The 22,324-nt window shown below is 55.4% G+C and overlaps 1 protein-coding gene across 3 annotated transcripts in view; it reads left to right on the forward strand.

Annotated features, from left to right (window-relative positions):
* The window catches only part of GALNT18 (polypeptide N-acetylgalactosaminyltransferase 18), a 353,053-nt gene that overhangs the window by 186,657 nt on the left and 144,072 nt on the right, over window positions 1–22,324 (forward strand). For all 3 annotated transcript variants that reach the window (XM_008266222.5, XM_089328724.1, XM_089328721.1), the window contains exon 3: window positions 7,804–7,970. In XM_008266222.5, coding sequence (XP_008264444.1) covers window positions 7,804–7,970 — 167 coding nt within the window. The remainder of the gene's footprint in view (window positions 1–7,803; window positions 7,971–22,324) is intronic.

A 22,324-nucleotide genomic window follows, 5' to 3' on the forward strand; every position in this document is an offset into this window, starting at 1 on the left:
GTGTCCCCTGGAGTGCGTGCGCCTCCCTCCCAGGGGTTAAGGTGGATGGGTTCTCAGGTTGCCAGCTGGTTGAGGGCCTGAGCGGTTGGGAAAGGGATTGGGCTAATTTTGCACAGCTGTAGATGAGAGCAATGAGACACATACACAGCCAAGCCCACAGAGGAGCCCGGGGCTCCATGCAGACATCAGAGTGGGAAGTGGCAGGCCAGGAGCATGCTGTCTCCCTAGAGCAGGCACTGCAGGTCAGAACAGCCTGGGGGGTCCCAGAGTGTGATTTCTGCCCAGCCCCAGAGTTCTGGGTGTGAGAGGCTGTGCCAGAGCTCAGTTCTGCTGGAGAGCAGCGGCGTCCCATTCTCCCATGTCACTTGTCTTCCCCTGCCCTGGAATCTTTGTTCTGCTCCACATTCCTCAGTTCTGGTTGCCACAGGCCAGGCCCACTCACCCTCTGTCCCTCCATCCAGAGACATGTGGTCCCGGACGTGGCTTTCCCACCAGAGCCAGCTGACTGGTGTTCCCTGGGATGTTGTGTTTTGAGCCCAGGGATCCCACAGTCCCCGGAGCTCTAGAAGGTCCTGTGCATTGCCTGCACTGGAAGTGATTCCTTTCCCTGTGTCCTCCTGACGCTCCATGCGTTACATGGCAGATCCTTCCTCTAACATTGGTGCAGTCACCTGAGAGCTTGTTGACCTCCTTCTAGATGAAAGTTGGGTATGGCAATGATCACCTGTTCTTGGAAGTTGTCGGCGATTTCTGTGCCAAATTCTGTTCCCAGATCTGGTCCGGCCCAGTTCTCTTGCATTGCAGGCTGTGAAACCACTGTGCTGATGTTCGTGTCTCTTCCACGGCTAGGCCAGGGCTATACTAAGTGCCCTGTCCCTGCCTCCACTGTCCCCTCTTCATCCCTCCGATTGTTGCGTGGTGACCCAGTCTCACTGGAGGGGACGCACCACTCAGGGATTCCATTGCCATCAGGTCGTGCTGGAACGTCCACCTGCAGAGCTGGGCTCCTCCTGCACCTGCTGCTGTCTGAGTTTCTCCTCTGTGCTAGACCCTGTGTAGGCACCGGGGGTGCCTGCTGTGCAGACATGGTGTTGATCTCGACAGTCGAGTGGAGACACTGCTCCCTGTGAAATAATCGCTCATCAAAGCACGTGGTGATATCCTACATGTGACATGAAAGAAGAGCCGAGGCGGCTGCTGTCCCGGGGGAGCTAGGCCAGCCCAGGAGGTGAAGTGAGTCTTACTCTACTGGGTTCTGTAAGGAACTGAATCTGCAGGTGACCACAGGTGGAGGCGGGGGAGGGTTTGTCTGCCAGCGCGGACCCAGAACCACAATCAGAAGCCAACTTGCAGGCCTGGAGAAGGGCGGTGTGGCTCAGTCTGCCGTCCTCTGTTCCTCTTCGGCTGTGTCTCTAACACCGACTCGTGTGCTCATGTCAGTGTTCTGTGGCCTGGACCCCCGCTTCCTGCCTTCTTAGGTTATCTCATGTCCAGCCTCCCCTGCAGCAGACCCGGTGCTGGGCTGCCTCTCACGCTGAGGGCCAGCCCCTTGAGAACTACCCGGGCTCAAGGGTCTGTCTCTCATCCCATCGATTGTGGGCCAAGCAGCAAGGCCACAGGGCAGAAGACACAGCAGCCTTTACACAAGGAGTCACCAGGATTATTTATCTCAAAGGCAGCGGTGTGTCAGGAAGACGGTGTCAGGCCTCCAGTGCTCAGTGGTGTTTATCACCTGTGTCCACACCGTCCTCTCCCTGGTCTCGCAGAATCGGCAGCCTGGAAGCAACTCCTCCATTCTCTTCCCACCCCCAGCCGCCAGGTCTCTGGGTTGCCAGGAACACCACCACTGTGTCCCACACACATTCCTGGGGGACATGGGAAGGAAGGTAGAGGCTACCATTCAGCAGGGGTTGTGACTACAGGCTTTGGACTCCTAAGAGCCCAGGTTTAAGCCCTGCGTGATAACTCACCACTCCAACTCTATTTGCCTCCATTGTAAAATGGGCATAATAACACTTACCACACAGGCCTGTGGGAAGGAAAAGTATCTGCGTGTGTTCGTGTGGCTTATGGACCATTGCAAGCACTCAGTATGTGCCGCAGTTTGCTGTTATCATCCAGAGGACCCTGCTGGGCAGCAAGCACCATAAGCACGATACAGCCCTTTGGTGGTAGAAGTTGTGGCTGTAACCACAGCCAGAGGGAGGGAGCAGGCGTCCCTGTTCCCATGCTTAGCACAAATCTACACATTGTCCTCATCGTGGGGTCTCATTCAGTCCTGCAGTCTGGAAACTTACAGGCCTGGCAGTCTGTGTAATCTAGAAAGAGATGGAAGAAGCTGAAGTGTACCTAAGTGAGGACAGAGGACCGGGCCAGTCCCGATGGCACAGGTAGGAGATCGGAGACTGGACTGAGGACATGGGCGGCCGTGAAGGGCTAAGAAGGCACTGCTGCTCCTGGGGCTGCACTGTCTCCCTGGGTGTATTCCCCTGGTGGTTTGTGCACACCGGAACCTGTGTGTGCTGACCATCGCAGGGCGGGCAGGGCCTCCCTTGCAGATGCTCGGGAAGAAAGAGGGGGCAGGGTGATGCCCTCGGGGAACTCACAGCCTGGCAGTGGCACCTTCTCACTTTATCCAGGGGGTCTCTCCTCTGCCACCCTTGGGCCCTGGCATGGTCGGACCCTGCTGCCATTGTCCACTGGCAGACAGATGCCAGTTCACAACCTACTTTGGTTTTTGTTCTGGAAAAGTTCTGCCCAGCCCCTCTGCCTCCCAGGACAGGCAGCCCCCGAGAGTCACCTGCTCCGAGGGACTCAGGCCTGCAGGTTTGCCGAGGTCCAAGGGCAGGGGGGAGCTGCCCACCCCGGCGGGAAGTGTGCAGCCCCAGCAATGGTTGTCAGGCTGCTCCCATGCCCAGCCTCACCTGGTCCTCCCCAGCTCTCCTTCCTCTCGCAGGAAATGGTGCTGACGCTGTGAATAAAAATTTGCCTCCTAAACAACCCAGGGTGACCTGGGGGCACTCCACGGGGAGGCTGGGCTGCTGCTCCCTGTCCTCGCATCCCCTTCTGTGGGCAGAGATCGATACAGCAGAGTTTATCACAGCCATCAATTCCAGCTAGTAGACAGCGTGTCCTGCCTCCACCCTAGAAATGCCTGTCTCTATCTCCAGTGGAAAATGGCTCGACTTTGACCAAAAATAAATGCAAAAAGGGAACTTTTATGGCTGAATTTTACAGAAGACTATGCCTATTCAGAAGATGAGGAAGGGATCAGCCTTGTACAACGAGGCATTTTCAGGGAGCTTAGATATGGACAGGCTCCTTGTGCCTGCATGGCTCCTTGGAGCTCCCTGTCCTCTGGCCCACTCTGCAGAAGCCCCTGGAAAAGCACAGGGGCAGAGGCGGCCACGCCACCCAGGCCGTGGAAGTGTGGCTCTGGGCGAGCCAGAGGAGGGGCCTGCTGTGGGCAGGTGTGGAGCAGAGCAGCTGGTGGCCACATGTGGAGGGGAGAGTACCTCCATGACACACTCACAACAGGTGAAGTCCACGTGGCCAGCGCCGGCCTCGCAGGGGAAGCAAGTTGTACACTGCAGAGCGGCAGCGCTGTCCCGGGGCTGAGCAGTCCCCTTCCATGCCGGTGCTTGGAGGTGTTTCTGCTGCAGGACGAAGGCTGTGGCCTGGAGGCTCTGTCCTGGGTTCCTTAGCCTGCACTGATGATGGGGCTAGGGCAGCAAGCATGTGCACGCCTTACCCAGCGTGCTCTTCTTCCCTCTCTTTGTCTCCTCACCTCAGTAATGTAAGCTCTGCTTCAACGTTGAGATGAAGACAGGAACCATGGTCGTAGGTTGTGCAGATGCGTGGGTTGGGGAGCTTGCAAGGCAATTTACTCAACAGATAGTAACCGAATGCCTGCTGCTTGTACAGTTGTTCTGGGCTGTGCACAAGGCCAGCGTCTTCCCTCAGGAATCTTGTGGACTAGTCGTAGGGTGACCAGTTATCCTAGTTTTCTTGGGCCTTCTGGGGCTACAACTGGGAAGATCCTGGGCAAATTGGGCTGCAGCGGTTTCCCTGTGTAGTGAGGGCATTTGGTGAGGACAAGCTGTCGGCTGGGAGGAGGAAAGGCTTGCAAGCTTTTTTCCTTGATGGGCTGTGAGATAGAAGACTCTGAACTGGGTAGAGAGAAGACATCTAAGAGATAGCTTCTTCCTACTCCCTACTGGCTGATGAAGACGTGTGGAGAGGTGAAGGGGCCGGTCTGTGGTCACTCAGTGAGGGGCAGAGCTGGGAGCAGCACCTGGCTGCCTTCACTCCCCCTCCAGTGCTCCTTCCCTAAATGCCAGCCCACCCCATCTTCCTCATCCTGCCCACCCTGCACTTCCCTATTCACCCAGACTGATCTCAGGTCAGGTGCAGAAAGACTGAAGGGCGAGGCAGGGTGCAGGTGATGTGCAGAGAGGCCACCAGCGGGGGGGCTCTGGCTTGGAGGCCCTGAGCGGGAGAGAGGAGGGGGAGAGGAAGACTTAGGAGTTCCAGAAGCCAGGCCTGGAGAGTTGCTTAGGCACCGTGTGAAGAAACTGAGAGCTTCCAGAGGCTGGGTGTAAGGAGCCAGGGCCGTGAATTCAGGGGGAAGGAGGCCAGAGAACAAGAACCTGCTAGTGGGGAGAGCACCTGACTCTCCTGTATGAAAGAGGACTGCTCCAAGGTCAGAAGCATGAGTGTAACATATAGGCTGCTTATGAAACAAACACACCTGTTCACCTCATTTTATTCCAGAAGCATTTGCTGAGTACCTAAGATGTACCAGACCCTGGTATAAGGTGAGGACATAGCAGGGTCACCTAGCAGAGGGAGGCAGATCATCATACGGACAATGATGATGCAACAGGCGAGGTGTCCAGTTAAACTCCATGGAGTTTTCCCATTAAAAACCTGATAGTCAAAAGTCTCACATGGCTGGCAACGTGGCTCACTAGGCTAATCCTCCGCCTGCGGCGCCAGCACTCCGGGTTCTAGTCCCGGTTGGGGCGCTGGGTACTAGTCCTGGTTGCTCCTCTTCCAGTCCAGCTCTCTGCTGTGGCCTGGGGAAGGCAGTGGAGGATGGCCCAAGTGCTTGGGCCCCTGCACCTGCATGGGAGACCAGGAGGAAGTGCCTGGCTCCTGGCTTCAGATCGGCATAGCTCTGGCCGTGGCGGCCATTTGGGGGTGAACCAACGGAAGGAAGACCATTCTCTACGTCTCTCTCTCTCTCTCTCTCTCTCTCTCACTAACTCTGCCTGTCAAAAAAAAAAAAAAAAGTCACATGAAAATAGTGACTTGTAGGGTTGAGCCTGCAAAGCCAATAGAGCGTTTCAATTCTGCTTGGAGAGGGATCACCAGGAGACAGGCCTACAGAGGCTGGCAGCTCAGGCCATCGTGGCTGCTACTTGGAGAGGTGAAGCTTGTCCTGCACAGAAGGGGAAGCGAGGCAGCTACCACGGCCAGAATTCAGAAGGGGAGAGGGGCGGGGCGGGCAGTGGGCGCCTGTCTCTGAGGAACACCTGTTTAGCACCTGGAGCTCCAAGCATGCAGCTGGCTGTGAGAGCGCAGAGAAAACCCAGGGCACTAGCAGAGGTCAGGGGCGTGGCCTTCAACACGGTGGCAGGGGCAGATGGGAGATTACCCCAGTGTGCCGACATTCTTGGGAGCTGTCCGCTCTACTTGGATGTAAAGGGAGCAAGACCACATGCTGTTTGGTCGACTGCCATTAGCAAGTAGCTTGTGTATTAATCCCATCTCTGGTCGGCGTCCGTGCCTCGTGGGAGCCCGGCTGCTGGATTGATTGCCGCGTGTAAGTGCTAGGTAGAACTGATCCACCACAGATCTTTTAACCGATGTTATAAAAATCGCATGGACAGCAGAAACAGCAACAAATACTTCTGAAAGGGTCTGATGAGCTTACGAATTGTTCCCTTTCGCTAAAGCTCTCCCTGCGCCTCCCATCTCCTCCACCCTTTTCAGTGCAGGTCATGAGTGGGCTCCCTCATCTCCAGCCCCACGGGGCCTTGGCAGAACTCACTTGTTGGCGCCGTTTACATTTCCAGCCTCCTGCCAGGGCGTCCTGCGGTCCTCTTGCTTACCCTGCTTTACTGGACATAAAATTGCTCACTTGTCAGCGTCTGTGTCTCTCTGCTCCCCGGGGCAGAACATAGGCTCCACCAGGACAGGACCTCTGTCCATTTCCCGCTACGCCCTCCGTGCCAACAGCAGTGTCTCCCCGATGGAAGGACCTCAGTAAATATTTATCCCATCAAGGACAAGCGTGAGCACGTTCTGCTCCAGTCTGCTAACTTGACGGTTTTAACAGAATCACAAGTTTGGGAAAAGGCTCAGTGCTTTCGCTTCCCTCCCTCCCTCTGGTGAGAGAAAAGGAGAGCTGCAAATAGAATGGGAGAAGTTTCTGTACATTTCTGGTAACCATAGTGATGACGACTTTAGTTTATTAATCTCATGCTCTTAAGCAGGCTGGGGCCCCACGGCGGTTTCTCCCAATTGCTCAGTGCCGGTTCCCCGGCAGCCTTCCTCATTAAGGAAGAGCAGGCCCGTTGCTATCCTGCAGCGCTTTAATTACCGACGAGCGCAGGCCCCGTGCTATTATGTTGGTTATCGCACGTCCTAACCTCTCTGCGCCCCCACCTCTGGAGCTGCCAAACGCAGTCTCGGGCCATGAACACCTGGAGCCTTCAGTGCTGCGGTGGGGCCTGGGCCAGGGCTGTACCTGCTGCCCCGCCCTTCATTCACCTCCGCTGAAGGTGGGAGCCGAGTGCCTTCTGGAGCAGGGAAGGGCGCCAGTCAGTTTCCTGCGAGGCGATGCTTGATGGGGAAGGAATGGCCCGGGAGACTGTGGCAATTCTCCTTGCCTGGCCTCCTGTGGGTCTTGTATCAGGGCTGTATCTTCCTCGTCCTGTGGGGGAGGACACACAGCTTTGGAGTTTGCCTCTGACTAGACTCTGACTTTGGGTGGGAGACTTCCAAGTGACTTCCGGTTTTTGTCGCGCTCCGGGAAACTGGGGCAGAGAGGGGCAGCCTCTTCCTTGAGCAGATCTCTTTTGGGGAGGAGCCCTGGGCAGGTTCAGGAGGCCAGAGGTGGGACTGTCTCGGCAGCCACAGCTGGGGACTCAAGCCCTCCGTGCCTCCATGTCCTCATCTGTGAAGCGAGACTGGACTTGGTCCTCCCCTCTCCCTTATGCGTGCGAGACTCTGACAGTAGCAGCAGCCTCGTTCCAGAGACTGGACCCCTGCATGAACGAGGGGCAGGGGGCCCAGGCAGTCTGCCTTGGTGAGTGAGGGAGTGGATCTGGGCAGTAGATGTCCCTGGGAGAGACCTGTTCCCCTCCTGAAGCCGGCCACCTGGGACCTGGCCTCTCCTATGTGTAGGCTGCCATTTTGGAAACACTGACACTTTCCTCTGGCTGAGTCTTGCATCCTGTTGGTTTAGGAGCATCGAGGCATTCTTCTGGCAAACACAGAGGGACTCCGTGCTGGTGCTGTGTGCTGCACGAGGAGCTCATGGTACAACCACTCAGCTGGAGGAGCCCCTGGCCAGTTCACACTCAACCGTGGATCACACTGGGTTCAGCTGGGTGGGCCTGCCTGATGCACACTCAGGGCTTAAGTGGTGCCACAGGAGAAGCCGGGGGAGGAATCTGGACTCCCACTCCCTCCAGCAAGACCGAAGCGAGATGTGGAGGTGGCGTGGGCCAGCACCCAGGGTGACTGCAACTGAGTCACTGGCAGATCTCAGAGCCAAGTCCTCCTTGTTTCCAGGTGCCGCAACCTCTCCTTTCCCGCCAGCCTGCCAGAGGTGAGCATCGTGTTCATCTTTGTCAACGAGGCGCTCTCGGTGCTGCTGCGCTCCATCCACTCGGCCATCGAGCGCACACCGGCACACCTGCTCAAGGAGATCATCCTGGTGGACGACAACAGCAGTAACGGTGAGCACCCAGTCCCTGCTCCCCGCCTGACGCCCATGGTTCTCCAGGACTGCTCTTTCTCTGTGACATCACCCACACAGGAGGGAGACTCGGGTGGCCGCTGCCCACTACCATAGGTGACCTTCCCTGTGTCCCAGAGAGGCCAGAACCTTGGGCTCCTCCTCCCTGGCTGGCCATGCTGTCCTCCTGCATTCCAGGGCAGTAGCATAGGATACAAGGCCTTGACCCCCACTGCTATGAAACGCACCGTGAACTTGGCAGTGGCTGTTTTTTAGGAAGCATCATTACATTTGGTAGTGTCCCTTGGCCTTTGCCGAGAAGACTGCTCTTTGGTGTCTTTGCAGTGGTGGTGACAATGCTAGAGGAGATGGGTGCTACAGGTGGTGTCTTCACAGTGTTGGTGATGCTGGTGGAGGGGTGGGTGTTGCAGGTAGTGGGGGTCACAGTGGTATTGATGAGGGGGGTGGTGAAAGAGCTGTCACCCGTGACAGCAGCAGATCTGCTGAAAGTTGAGCCTCATTGCTGGATCCCCTATTCCCTGTTCCACCTGCCTCTAGCAAGATGCAGGCTGGCCTGCAACTCCTTGCTGAAGTCTTCACATTCCTAAGCACCACCACATTGCTTCAGCCACCACCAGCTGCCTCTTGGGCACATTCCATGGCCTCTGACTCCCCGTGTAGACCCCTTTCATGATATTCTCCAAACATGAGCCCACATACTGAGAAAGCTTAAAAACCAGTGCTCTTGGCAAGACCATGTAAATGAATGAGTTTCCAATATCGTGCGGATTTTAAAAAATAGACTGCGAGGTCTCCGGATCATAGAGTTGTCGGGCTGGTGTTCTCCTCAACCTCCTTTCATTGTCAGGTAGTAAATTTCTGAGTGAATCGGTTGCTGTAATGAGATGGGCAATTTGTGATTTGTTATCAATTAAAACTGAATCATATCAGATAATTGAAGTGTATTTAATCCCTGTAAGTGAATTTTCTTGTTCGTGTTATCGGTATGTGGGAGGAGGAAGTGTAGGAGCAGCGCTGCGGTGAGGATTCAGAGCGTTCCAAAGGGCAGTGCTCACGAGGCACTTGGCTCTGTTCTATGGGTGTGGGGGAGAAGGCACCAGGATGACAGCCCGCGGGCAAGGGGCTCTTCAAAGCCATTGGCTGTCATGAGGGAGTCTGGAGGGGCCTGTCTGCTTCTGACAGCCATCTAGGTGCCTCAGGAACCTCTCAGTCCCCAGTGGCTAATCCAGACATTTCCATGTACCCCATGTACGTGTGGCATCCTGGGTCCTGATGCAAGCCTGGTGCAAGTAACTGGTGTACTCCACTCCACCAGGCCTGCTGCCCCCAGCCTGTGTTGGAAGGGAGCAGGGGATGGGAGGGCCATCCTCCCAAGGCTGAGGACGTCGGCCAAACACAGGCATCCCTGGGCCGCACTCTGCCGCCCTCCCTCACATTCACAAGAGAGGAGAGAATGAGGCACCTGGGGGAAGAAATCTTGGAGCCTTCCCTTTTCTCCATAGTAGGACCCTTTCCATGTCCTTAAGGATGACACCCTGAGAAAAGAAGACATTGGATTTGAGAAATTTAGGTAAAGGATGTGAGTTAGAAATAGAGGATTTCATACCTGAATTTAGGACGTTTGACCTTTATTTCATAATGGCACCAACCTTCAGGAGTTATGAGTTGGAGGAGTGATGTGGTCCGAGCTGGGCAGTGGAGAGGTTTGACCGTGCTCTATGATGCTGGCTAGGGCAAGGAGCATCTTGAAGAAGGGAAGGAGAAGAGGAGGCCAGTGCAGCAGGACAGGAAGCAGTCAAGCGGGCTGGAGTCTCATGGGTGGCAGGGGCCGTCGTCTGCTGGCTCCCAGGGTATGCATTAGCAGGAAGCTAGGGAGATGCAGAGGGTGGTGGTGCATTGCCCTGGGAGGGAGACTGGCTGGAGCAGAAGTCCTCCACCAGGCGTGTGTGCAGGAATCACCTGGGGAACTTCCAGAACCAAAGCCCTAGGAGCTGGGTCTTCAGCCTAAGCTGAAGGTGCTGTATCCCAAGCACCTGGGTTCGAGTTATGGCTCCAACACTTGACTCCAGCTTCCTGCCAGTGCAGACCCTGGGAGGCAGCAGTGATGGGCTCAAGTAATTGAGTTCTGCCACTCATGGGGGAGACCTGGATTGGGTTTCTAGTTCCTGGCTTCATCTTTGGCTCACCCTGGCCATGATGCACATTTGGGGAGTAGAACTGTCAGTGGAAGGTGTTTGTGTTCCCCTCTCTCTCTCTCTCTGCCTCTCTCTCGCACTCTCTCTCCTTCTTTTTCTTCCACTCTTTCTCCATCTGTCTCTCTCTTTCTTTGCCTCTCCAATGCATAGATAAATAAAACAAAGATAAATAAAAGAATGTGGGGGGGTCCGTTTAGGTACCTTGGATTTACTGGCGGTTACATGAGGCTGCCATGTGCTGAAACTGCATGGAGCTATTTAAGCACCCACACGAGGGCCTGTACACGTGGTGGCATCTGAACGGGCGCCATGGATTGTAGTGACTGACATTGTGCTGTAGCTGTGTAAGCCGTTACCCTGGGGAGGCTGGGGGAAGGGTGAATGGCACCTTTTGTATTTCCATAGCTCTACAATTATTTCAAATATCAAGTTAAAGCAAATGAGGAGCCCTCCCAGAGGATTGTTTGTGGATAAGTTCCAGGTGGGGTCCAGACTTAGCTGCTGAAAGAGCATTCACAACTCACAGCACCAGCTGAGTTGTGGTTGACTGCATAAGGGTGGCTCACTTTGGCACACGTTGGCTTTCCAGTCTGGCCGGTCATTGAGGTCACAGGGACTCTCTCCACCTTGGGTAGTCCCCCAGTCTCAGAGTTCTTTCTGCCTCTGCACAGTGAGGATGATCACCCCCTTGCTTGCCTCATTTGCTGAGATGGCAAAGTGTGTGACTGTCAATTGCCCATCCCTCCCCATTTCCAGGACGCTGGGGCACAGCTCAGGAGACAGTTGTACTGCTGGAGCCCAGGAGAGGGCAAGATGAGAACATGGATTTGGGGTCTCGTGCACACAGTCATCAAAGCCACTGACTAGGAGAAGAAGGTATCTAAAGAGGAGAGGAAAGAACAAAAACAGCTGGCACTTGAGAAAACATGCAGTGTGAGATGTTTAGGACTCAGAGGAAGGGCTTGGCTGGTGAGAGACAGAGGAGGAATGGTCTGGAAAGTCTGGACAGCAGCACAGTTTGTGGACAGAGAATCTCTGGAACAGGGGAGTCACTGATTCGGGTGGACGTGCAGCAGGTGCAAGGAGGCGGAGCTGAGAAGACACAGCTAGCTGTGGGAGGTCCGGATGGTGAAAATCTAGGCAAGAAGCCTTGCTGGCTGTCAGGATGGCACTGGAGGAGGTGATGAAGATGAAGAGCAGGTGATGAGGGTTGATGTTTCTGCCAGTATATATTTTTAGGAGAGACTTCTATTCATTTGCTTATTTATTTGTTATTTATATTTATTTGAAAGGCAGAGTGATAGAAAAGAGTTCTTCCATGCACTGCTTCACTCCCTCAAATGCCCACAACAACCAGGGCTGGGCCAGACTGGATCCAGGAGCCAGGAACTCCATCCCAGTCTCCCACATAGATGGCAGGGGCCCAAACACTTGGGCCATCATGTACTGGCTCCCAGGGTGCACATTAGCAGGAAGCCGAGCCAGTAGCCAAGGCGGGAACCCAGGCATTGTGATAAGAGAAGCAGGCGTTCCAGGCAGCATGTTGAGGAGGATTAGGACCCAAAGCAGGACTACAGATGCCCAAACCGTGTGCAAGAAACCAGCTTGCATCAGGACCCAGGATGCCACACCTACTCACTCCCATGCACACACGTTTGAAACAAATCTCTCAAGAAGCAATCCTTACTCTTACAGGGTGCAAAGCACTCTGCTACTTTCTATTACATTCTGTTTTATGCTATTCAATTCCATTGTATTTTATTTGATTCTATTTCTCTCTTCTTTTAAAGGCAGGGTGTTCTGGAGACCCAAGTGCCTATTAGAATCGTGTAGAGAATGTTAAGAAATTCGGGCCCTGGGGCTTTCCTGCTGGTGATTTAATGGGGCTAGAGAGGAGGTACTGAGGCCCTAGAAGCTGAGGTTTGGGGCAGGACCTCTGAGGAGGGAGGAGAAGGGGGGACCCAGGGCACAGAGACCGCGTTTGCCTCTGGAAAGAAAGGGCCCATCTTTCTCCCAGTCTGGAGGACAGATGGGTAGAGAGCCGGCAGCAGTGTGGGCTGTGGAGAGCAAGCACTGTACCCAGGCAGGACCCTAGCTGGGGGAAGGGAGGTGGGAAGAAGTCTGGTCTTGGCTACTAGGTCCCCGTGGGGGATGGGACAGGGAGAGGAACAGCAATGGGGCTCCTGAGACAGCTGGGGCTGAACTCTGAGGCCAGGAGGAAGAGCCCCGTGAGACTGAGCGCTTAGAGGCTGTGAGCCATCCCTGGCCTGGGGATGCTCCTGCACAGCCTGCCCTGGGGGAGGCGGCCATGGCCACACCCTGTGCAGGCTCCCCGCCTGGGGGCTTCTCTCGGGCACCACCTCCCTCAGCACAGGACGTTCAGGGAGTGCAAGTCGGGCCAACTCAGCTCCATTCCACATAGTGTCTGGGGTCCACAGCCTGGGCCAACAGCCTGACAAGAACAAGGGGTCAGATTCAGTCCCCACTAACTGGAAGTTCTGCAAATAAATGTTAACACAGTGGGACTCAGTTCCCAGGCTCAGATCTGCCGCTTCCTGGCCCGGGTCTCCTGGCTTTGGTTTTCTCAGGAGTCACATGGGGACACCAGGACCCGCCTTGGCCTGTCTGCCTGGTGAGTAGTGAGGGTAACAGGCGGTGATGGGAGGGAAGGCTCCCCGTAAGCTGCAGGGTGCGATACAGTGACAGTGACCTGAGTGACAGTACCAGCTGTGCCACCACTGAGTCCAGGCAGCCTGCAGCCGTGGGGACAGTGCCAAATGTAGCATTCCACAGTTTCCAGTTCCGGCCACCTCTGTGAACCCCACTGCATCTTTACCAAGCTCCATGTTTGCAGGGGCTGGCTCCTATGGAGTGTGCTGTCACCTACTGTCTTGCAGCAATCTCAAATGTCAGTGTTTGTACTTGGTTAGGAGTAAGTTCCCTGCCGGGCTCATGCCTGTCTCAGGACCTTTGCACTTGCTGCTCCCACCACCTGGAATGCTCTCACCACCTGCCCCCACCCTCGATGTCTCTACAACCTGTTCTTTTGCCTCTTTAGGCGTTTGCACAACTGTAACCTTCTCCCCAGGGCTGTCACTGAGTGTCCCATTTCCAAGGACAGCCCTTATCCCTGTCACTCCTCACCCTGCCTGGCTGCTTCTCCTCTGAGGCACCTCCCACTCTCCCTTAGTTATGTGTGCATCTTCCCTCTGTTGGGATGAAGTTCCATGAAGGCAGCACCACGTGTTTTGCACGCTGCTCTAGCTCCGGCACCCAGAATAGTGCCTGGTGTATGTAGGGCTCCAACAGATGTCGATTCAACAAAAGAACGAGTGAATAGTGATCCTGTGCCGCTGAAGCAAGGCCTGGAATCTGCATTTTCAGAGGCCTCCCAGGCCACTCTGGGCACACGCTCTGTGAGTCAATCACTCTTCTAATTGTTAACTTCACATTTGTGCTGTAGCAGAGAAGCTGGGGACAACAGCCTCTGCCTGTGCTCCCCCCACAGCCAGCCTCTAGCAGCAGGCCCTCATGGGTGGGATGGGGCCCTGGAGAGTCCCTGCTATATCCCGGGGAGATGGCCTGGATGCAAGGGGTGGCTGGGATACAGAGCAGGAAGGGGAGTGTCTCCTGCTGTCACTGGGACCTGGCCTGAACTCAGTGCCTGTCCTTGGAGCCAAGTGACCTGTCCGTCTGAGCTCCCCAGCCTCTGCCAGCGCTCCTGACCACAGGGAGCAACCCCGAAGCCACACGTTTCCCCCCTCCTGGCTCCTCCTCCTTGTTATCTCAAGAAAACGGTGGGAACACAGCTCTGGGCCTCCTGGTTTTAATTACCACGCTGCTTAGTGAATCCCAGTGGGCCAATGTCTTTAGCTGGGACTGAGTGATTCAACTCACACAGCCTTCCAGAGGGAGGGGAGCGGCGGGGTTTTAGCTGATGGAGTCCTCGCTGTCCTGGATTCGTGCTGTCCGTTTGCTTGTTCACTCGCTTCGTTCGGTCATTCCTCCCATCCCTGAAAGGTCTTCGATGGTCACGTACTTGGTGCTGAGCACACAGCTAAGCACCTGGGGAGCCCATTTGGCACCTGGCACAGAGTAGGTGCGTGGTGACCAAGATGGCTTCTGGTTCACCCAGCAGCAAATCCCGGAGGCAGCCCCTCCCTTGGTTCAGCCACCCCACTTCTGGAAAAAAAATTCTCCCCCTGGACTCAATTTCTCTGTTTCCTTTTCGAACTCATACCCTGTTTTGATAAACAAAATTTACATGCCTTTCTTCCAAGCCACTTGAAACTGCAACGTTCATCTGAATGTGGTGACTAAAAGCACATCAAAGCAATGATAACATCAGATATCCTGGAAGAATTCCATTCCCTGGAGATTCTGAGCTGTTCTTGGTTGGCTGTGACTCACCCAGTGTGAACCCGGCCTGGTGCCTGTCCTCTGTTGCTGCCTTCAAACATGACATTGAAGGCTGGCTGGAAGTGTCTCCATCCAGGGTCACGGAGCTCCTCTGCTCATGGATCTGGTCTTCATGCTGGCCGTGTTTGTCCAAAGGCTTCCATGGCTGCTGTCAGAAGAAGGCTTGGAACTAGCCAGCCTATGGAGACAGGAAGAAGGGGACTGTCCCTCACATCGGAGGGACACACAGATGGTCAGAGTCCCACTGTCGCTCTCCCTCTTCATGGAGGAACGACACAGGACCCTGAGCTGTTCTTTTGTCTGCTCGGCCCTCCCCGGGTTTGCTGCTGGTTCTTCCCGGGTTGGCTACCGTCCCTTCCACCTCCATGGAAGGGCGGTTCCCCCTAGCCACTTTCCCCACTTCCGCAGGGGAGCGGCACACCGCCGGCCGGCTCTCTCGGGGGCTGCACAGGTGTTCCTTCAGATAGATGTTCCCCTTAGATGTTCCCGGTGCATGCCGTCTCTCTCCTCCTTTATAGTCCTCTTCCGCCAATCCCAACTCGGCTGCCCACATGCCGAGTACGCTGCTCTCCTCCAATCAGGAGCAGGATCAGCTCCTGGAGGTCATCACTCAAGTTGGCAAGAGGCAGCTGCGTAGAAGCTGTTTCCTCCTCTCCCAGCGCCATATTGTGGGAGAGCAGATGCATAAAATAAGTCTTAATTCCAGTAACTTAGTCTAGTCCGAGTTGCTCCCCACACCCACAAAACTCAAGGTCAGCCCATCAGATCCTGTCTCTCAAGAGGAGACTGAGCACCTGTGTGTATGGCAGAAACCTGACTGGGTCCCCAGCTTGTGCAGGGCAGAAGCAGGCTAGGACCTCGGTCTTCTGATCCCCTCCAGGGCTCCTTCCTCCACTGCCTGCGGTCGCGGGTTCTCCGACGCACTGTAAACAGCATGGTGGCCCACAGACAGCCTCACGTTGGGTTGTGGCAGCTCTGGGCGTTGGCTCTGCTCAGCCACCTTCTGGCAATGAATGCCCTCTCACACTTCACCTCCTTGCTTGGTTGCAGGCTTCAGGGGTCAGAAAGCAGAGCCACCGCTTCCAGCAAGCCTGCCCGGGCTGCACGAGGGAGTCCACCTCCTTGCTCACATGCCCCTCGGTGCCTCCTATCACACTGCGTTTTAACTGGTCCTTTATGCCCTGGGTCTCAGGGCATCATTTAGGGCAGACTGCCCAGGCCCCAGTGTGAGAGGAACATGGTCATAGCCGTGTCTGTGTCCCAACATCCAGCCCGGGGTGCAGCTCCAGGGAGCCGCTGCCTTGATTCTGTTGGCATAGCGATAGTTCCAACCCCCTGGAGGAGGAGGCGTGGTCCCCATTTCCAGCTCAGAGATGAGGAGGCCAAATCTCAGAGAGGTAGAAAGAAGTGACCACACCCAAGACCACAGGGCCAGGAAGTGGTGGGATGGGGATTCAAACCCACGTCTGCCGACCCTGGTACCTGTCTCTTCTGCTCACCACACTGCTGACAGCCTGGAGGACCGGTGGACACAGGACTCACCCTTCCTCTCTGGCTCTCCCCTGACTGCCTGCCTACACCATCGCTCCCACTTGGGGAGGGCAGACCAGAACCAGCATGGCTGCCATACACCTTAAAATGGCCAGCCTTTGCCCTCCAGTCCCAGTATCAGGTAGCCCCCCACACCCCACTTAAATATAGGGAACAGTGGGGTCCTGGATCCACCCCATCACAGAGACAGCAGGCAGGCTTGGTCAGCAAGGGCCCCCTCCCTAGCCCCCAGGCCTGGCTGGACCCCCACCCCATGGCTGCCTGTGGCCAGGGCTGTGGTTTGCCGCCTGCTTCCCCAGGTGCAGCTTAGAGCAGAGTGACTCCCAGTCCCCCCAGGTCGCCAGAGTCCTGCTTGGGCACCTGCAGCTCCCGGAACACTGCGTTTAGCAGGAGCTCTTAGGAATGCTTCGTGTGAATCAGTCCCCTCTCGGCGTGGTAAGAGCCATTTTCAGTGTCACTTTATGAAACAAGGAGGCAGTCACAGAGAAGTCCAGGGACTTGCCCACAGGGACACGGAGGTAGGATTTGGTGCCAGGATGTCTGCTTTCAGAGCCCGCACCCTCACCCGCTCTGTAGGCGAGCTCTGGTGCACCGTGGGTCACCGATTCCAAAAGACTTACTTGAGTTTTGTCCTCATGCTTTTCCTCCATCCACTCCGGGGGGCACGGGTGTCGGGCAGCAGTGAAGCAGGAGACAAAGAAGTGGCCTAAGAGGGTGGCCTGGCTGCCTCTTTGGCTGGGGCTCAGTAAGAAGGGAGACTGGTGGCAGGGATGCTTCCAGACTTGTGCCAGAGTTGAGAAGTAATCCAAGAGGTTGGCAGCCCTGCTGTAGGCCATCGTGTGAGAAGGGCTCAGTTTCCTAGCGCATGTAAAATAGGGAGAATTTGTCATGCCTGTGTATGTGCACCTGAACATACCTATCTACATGTGCACATGTGAGCAGGTGTATATGTGTGCACATGAGTGTGTGCTTTCAAGTGTGTATTCCTGCCTGTTCGTGCACACATCTGTGCACATACATGAGTGTGTTCATGTACAAACATGCATGCATGTGAATGTGTGAGTGGCTTTTGTGTCAGTGTGGATGTGTGTGTAGTCATGCAGTGGTGAGCACGTGTAGACAGTGTGTACAAACGTGTCTGTACCTAGGCTCCTGTGTGTGTGTGTGAACAGTGGGGTATGCAACTCCTCACTAACAATGGGTTGAGCTGCCTCTACCACCCACCACTACCTGGAGCCACCTTCAAAATCCTGGTGAATGACAAGTCATTATGCAACTCTGAGTCATTGTTATTTCTAATTGTTGGTAAGAAAATCACAATGCGGTGAGAAAATAGAATCAGAGCTCCCAGATTGCTTGCCGCCAGCTGCTGGGTCCCTTTCCACCCCCCTCCCAAGCCCCATCCTCCGTTGGCCCAGAGCCTGCCTAATCATTGTTTAATGTTTCAAAGATGCTGTCCTACATCAGAGCTACTCATTCCAGGCTGTAAAACTACCAACAGCTTTGCATGCAGCTGGAATCATTGCAAAAATTTGAAAAAGCAAAGGAAAAGAATGGTCTGACAATATTGTGCTTTATGGAGCTTAAAGAATCCCATACAGCTAATCAAATTACAACCAAGGCTCAGGCAGCTTAAAGGTGTTTACACTGCCAGGCGTGTGGACTCTCAGCCCCAGCCTTCCCTGGCCTGCTCAGCCAAAACTCCCATCACCACCCAACCTTACGCCTTGCCAAAGTGACCAGGCTCCTGGACCGTGAGACTGGCGGTCGGCACCAGGCAGCCCTGAGGCTTAGGCCTCCCAGTACTGTGTTCTCTAAGAGTCCTGGATGCCCTCACTTTTCTGCCTCACTACCAGGGGTGCTTCTGGCTGCCACACGCCTTGTCAGCAGCCTGGGAGTCCCTCTTTGAAGGGCCCTGGAACGTCTATCCTGGTGCTGGCCGGCAGTGCTCCCTGAGCGGTTTCTGTAGTGACTTGTGTGTCTCTCTGAGCTCCTGGCTACTGCAGGCAGCAAATGCCTGCCTCTCCCTGCTCCGTCAAGCCTGACCCCAGGCCTGGGCCCTTCTTTGACCAGTGGCTATGGAGGTGAGTGGAAGGGAACCTGATAGATGCCTCTGTTGAGTCCAGCCATGTCCTTTTCTGCACCTGCCTCTCAGGGCTGCCACACATGACTCTGAAGGCTGTGCCCCTCATCAGAGCCCCAGAGCAGGGCCACGTGGAGCATAAAATGCAGCCCGTGCTCTCCGTGTGCTAAGCCAGGCATCCTGGCCTGGGTCTGTCCCGCAGGTGCCTTTTTCTCGTTGGTGTCCCAGCTCTCTGTGATGCACATCAAGGTGCCATGTGCTAGTGGCTGGGCTGGCCCTGACCTCCGCACAGACAGCAGCAGTCTGCCTTTCCCAAAAGGTGGCCTGGCCTCAGCAGAGCTGCTGCAGCCTGGGGTGAGCTCCCCGCACCTGCTGGCCTCCAAACCCCAGCTCTCCTCAACCTTCTCTGACTTGGGCCTGCACTTGGCCAAGTTCACCAGCAGTCCACATTTGGCTGGGATGGAGCCCCTCTCTGATGCTCCGCTCATCCCCGTAACTTGGCCTTGGCTCCTCATCTAGCCTTGGTTAACCCTCTTGCCTGGGGAAGGTTTCACTCAGTTTTCTCTACTCTGGGGTCCTGCTCCCTGGCTTCCTGCCTCCTGGGAGCTGAGACTTCCCACTGCTACGTACTGAAATGAGCATCCTCAGGCCTCTGGGGACCTGCTGCAGAGCCTGGTCAATTCCCTTAGCTCTAGTTCTGCATGTGCACAGCACTGTCCCTGTCCTCACCAGCCACACTGCTGGGATCCCAGCATGCTGTGCCACAAGCCTGCTGGAGTCTGCCACAGGGTGGGTCCCTTCCCTGATTAAAGGAACTGTCCATGGCACTTGGGAATTGCTTTGCTAACCAAGGACAGCTCCTGGAGGTCAAAGGGCCTGTGGTCTCTCCATTAGCAACCTGCAGCAGGAGGGGTTGGGGCTGTTTTGTTTACAGACCAGTCAAGGTGACCAGCTTCTGATCACCAAAGCTGGCAGGAGTCACATATAAAAGGCCCCTCTTCTGCTGGTCAGCAGGGTGACCATCTGTCAGAAGCGAAGTGTTAGGAACTGGGATACTGCACTGAGTGTGGGAGTGAGCCCAGAGAGGTGGCTCCTGCCCCAGGACAGGGGCAGGGAGGGGTGCTGCTGCCAGCCCCCGGGAGTCCAGCTGTCCCTGGAAAAGGCCAGAGAACACTGCTGGGCCTGCCGGGCAGCTGGTGGGAAAGGTCTCCTTGTCCATTCCTGGCCCCCGGCCCATCTTGCTCAGCAGCTTGAAAAGACAAACTCCTGCTGACATAAGCACAGCCACACATGGGCTCTCCTCCCGAGTGGAGGGCTGCCCTCTGCTCTCCCAAGGACTCAGCCCAAAACCCAGCCCACCAAGTCGTTCCCATGGCTGGGAAACCTTGGGGTGGAACTGGTTTCCTCAAAGCCTGTCCCATGCCATGTAGTGACCAGGTGGCCTCGTGTAGCTCCAGGCTGAGAGCACTCAGCGGAAAGGGGAGTGGTGCACCAGCCCTGGATCCCGTGGCTGCCCCAGCTGCCGCCTGTATCTGCCCTGTGTAATGAGCTTTAAGAGCTCCCAGAAGATGAGTAAGCACCTTGGCATAGTCGTCAGGGCAGGAGAGTGTGCTGGGGACTGTGTGGGGTGGTAGCAGCAGGTCCAGGGGCCTAAGGACTGAGGGTCCTGCAGCGTGGATCCTCTGTTATGCTGCATATTAGAGGACCAGGCGGCAGCTCCACATGGGGGAGGCAGCCGAGAACAGGTTTGGGTGCCTGCCTCAGCCCAGGGTTGACGCCAGGCAAGTGCACAGCTCTGCAATTCCCCTGTCACTAGGGGAAGCAGATTTTTAAGATTGATTTACTTATTTGAAAGGGAGAATGATGAGAGAAAGAGAGGCAGACTCAGAGAGAGATCTTCCATCTGCTAGTTCACTCCCCAAATGGCCACAAAAGCCTGCCAGGGCTGGTCCAGACCAAAGCCAGGATCCTGGAGCTCCATCCAGGTCTCCCATGTGGATGGCAGGGGTCCAAGCATTTGGGCCATCTTCTGCTGCTTTCCCAGGCACATGAACAGGGAGCTGGATCAGAAGCAGGACAGCTGGAACTTGAACGGGCGCTCTGATATGGGATGCTGGCATCACAAGCAGTGACTTAACCCACGCACCACAACACCAGCCTCAGGGCCCTATTGGGACACCAACTCCATCTTTGTTTCAGGGACTGCCTTGCCTGTCTGTTCAAGCCCACAGGGATTTCTGCCCCTTCTGCTCCTACAGTCATTTACAGGCATTCTTTCAACAAACAGAGGACCAGGCGGCAGCTCCACATGGGGGAGGCAGCCGAGAACAGGTTGGGGTGCCTGCCTCAGCCCAGGGTTGACGCCAGGCAAGTGCACAGCTCTGCAGCCCGTGTTGGGTCAGATTCAGACTGCCCAGTTCCTAGTTGCTTTCAGCAGCCCGTTTCTCAAGGCATCAGCAGAATCCTGGAAAGAGGAACGCTTAGATAGAAGGCAGGTGCAGAGATGGTGGCTCTGTGAGTTGGAAGGCGGGGTTTGACAGCTGCTCTTCCGGACAGACCCCTGGGGCACTTAACCCCTTCTGAGCTACTGCAGTGGGAGCTTGACTTTAGCCAACCAAAGAGGATGTGCCTGTGTGCTGAGATCTGCAGGTCCCTTTGCTTTCTGCATCCCTGACTCCCATTATTGTGACCCACAGGGTTCCCTCCCTGGGCTTCCATGGTTCTCCACTGAGCACCTGACCTGCAGTTGGGTTGGGTGGCCTGGTTTCCTTTATGGGCTCCCCTCCCATGCAGGTGGCCTTTTCTTATGGGGCATTGGTCTAGTCCAAGCTCTCCATTTGGGAAGCAAAGTGAGATCCAGAGAGCTTGACTGTCCCCATATCACATACCCAGTTCATGCGGAGCCCAGAGAGCACCCCAGGTGTAACCATTTGCTGGCTGGACCCACTGATTCATTCAACAAATGCCACGAACAGAGCGCATTCTCCAGCATCCGGTGTCGGGCTCAGCACAGCCATGCAGGGGTGCATGAGAAACAGCCTCCGTCCCCAGAGAGCACACAGAGCTTGGGTTTGTGGACAGGAAGGTGACTGCTGTTGATGATAATATATTGCGCATTTCGAAAGAGCCACAGGAGAGATCTGCGAAGGCACTTGCCACAAAGAAATGATCAATGTCGGCGGTGATGGATTTGCTCATCACCCTGATGGGATCATTACATGGTGTGCACGTGTATCTACACATCACCTTGCACCTCACAGAGATGTACAGCTGTTACCCGTCAATTTGAAAGATTGCCAGGAGGCCAGCACTGTGGCGCGGTGGGTTAAGTCGCTGCCTGTGACACCAGCATCCTGTGCCTGGGAAAGCAAGATGGCCCAAGTGCTTGGGCCTCTGTCACCCACGTGAGGGACCTGGATGGAGTTCCTGGTTCTTGGCTTTGCCCTGGCCCAGCCCAGGTCTTTGTGGCCATTTGAGAAATGAATCATCAGGTGGAAGATCTCTCTCTCTCTCTCTCTCTCTCTCTCTCTCTCTCCTTCTCTCTGTAACTCTGCCTTTCAAATAAATAAAAATAAAATCATCTGGGGCTGGTGTTGTGGTGCAGTGGGCTAAGCCATGGCTTGTGATGCTGGTATCCCATATCAAAGCACTAGTTTGAGTCCCAGCTGCTCCATTTCCAGTCCGGCTCCCTGCTAAGGCTCTTGGGAAAGCAGCAGAGGATGGCCCAGGTTCTTAGGCCCCTGCCACACATGTGGGAGACTCTGGGATCCTGACTTTTGGCCTAGCCTGGTCCTGGATATTGCAACTGTTTGGGGGAGAGAACCAGCAGATGGAAGATCTCTCTCTCTCTCTCTCTCTCTCTCTCCCTTTAAAATATACAGACAAATCTTTAAAAATATCAGATGTAAGTTTTAAAAAGTCACACGCACAAATAGCCACAATACACATCACAAAATGCTGAATGCCACGAGCCGTAGAGGAAGGAAGAGTGTGTCGGGCAGTCCAGGTGAGAGGGCTAAGTCACTCTGGAGGACTTCCTGGAAGAGCTGGCATTTGCCCTGTGACTTGGAGGTTGAGTGGATGTGG

The sequence above is a fragment of the Oryctolagus cuniculus genome, chromosome 1 (genome assembly GCF_051225735.1).
Source record: "Oryctolagus cuniculus isolate XC-2025 breed Fujian yellow rabbit chromosome 1, ASM5122573v1, whole genome shotgun sequence".
Taxonomy (NCBI): Eukaryota; Metazoa; Chordata; class Mammalia; order Lagomorpha; family Leporidae; genus Oryctolagus; species Oryctolagus cuniculus.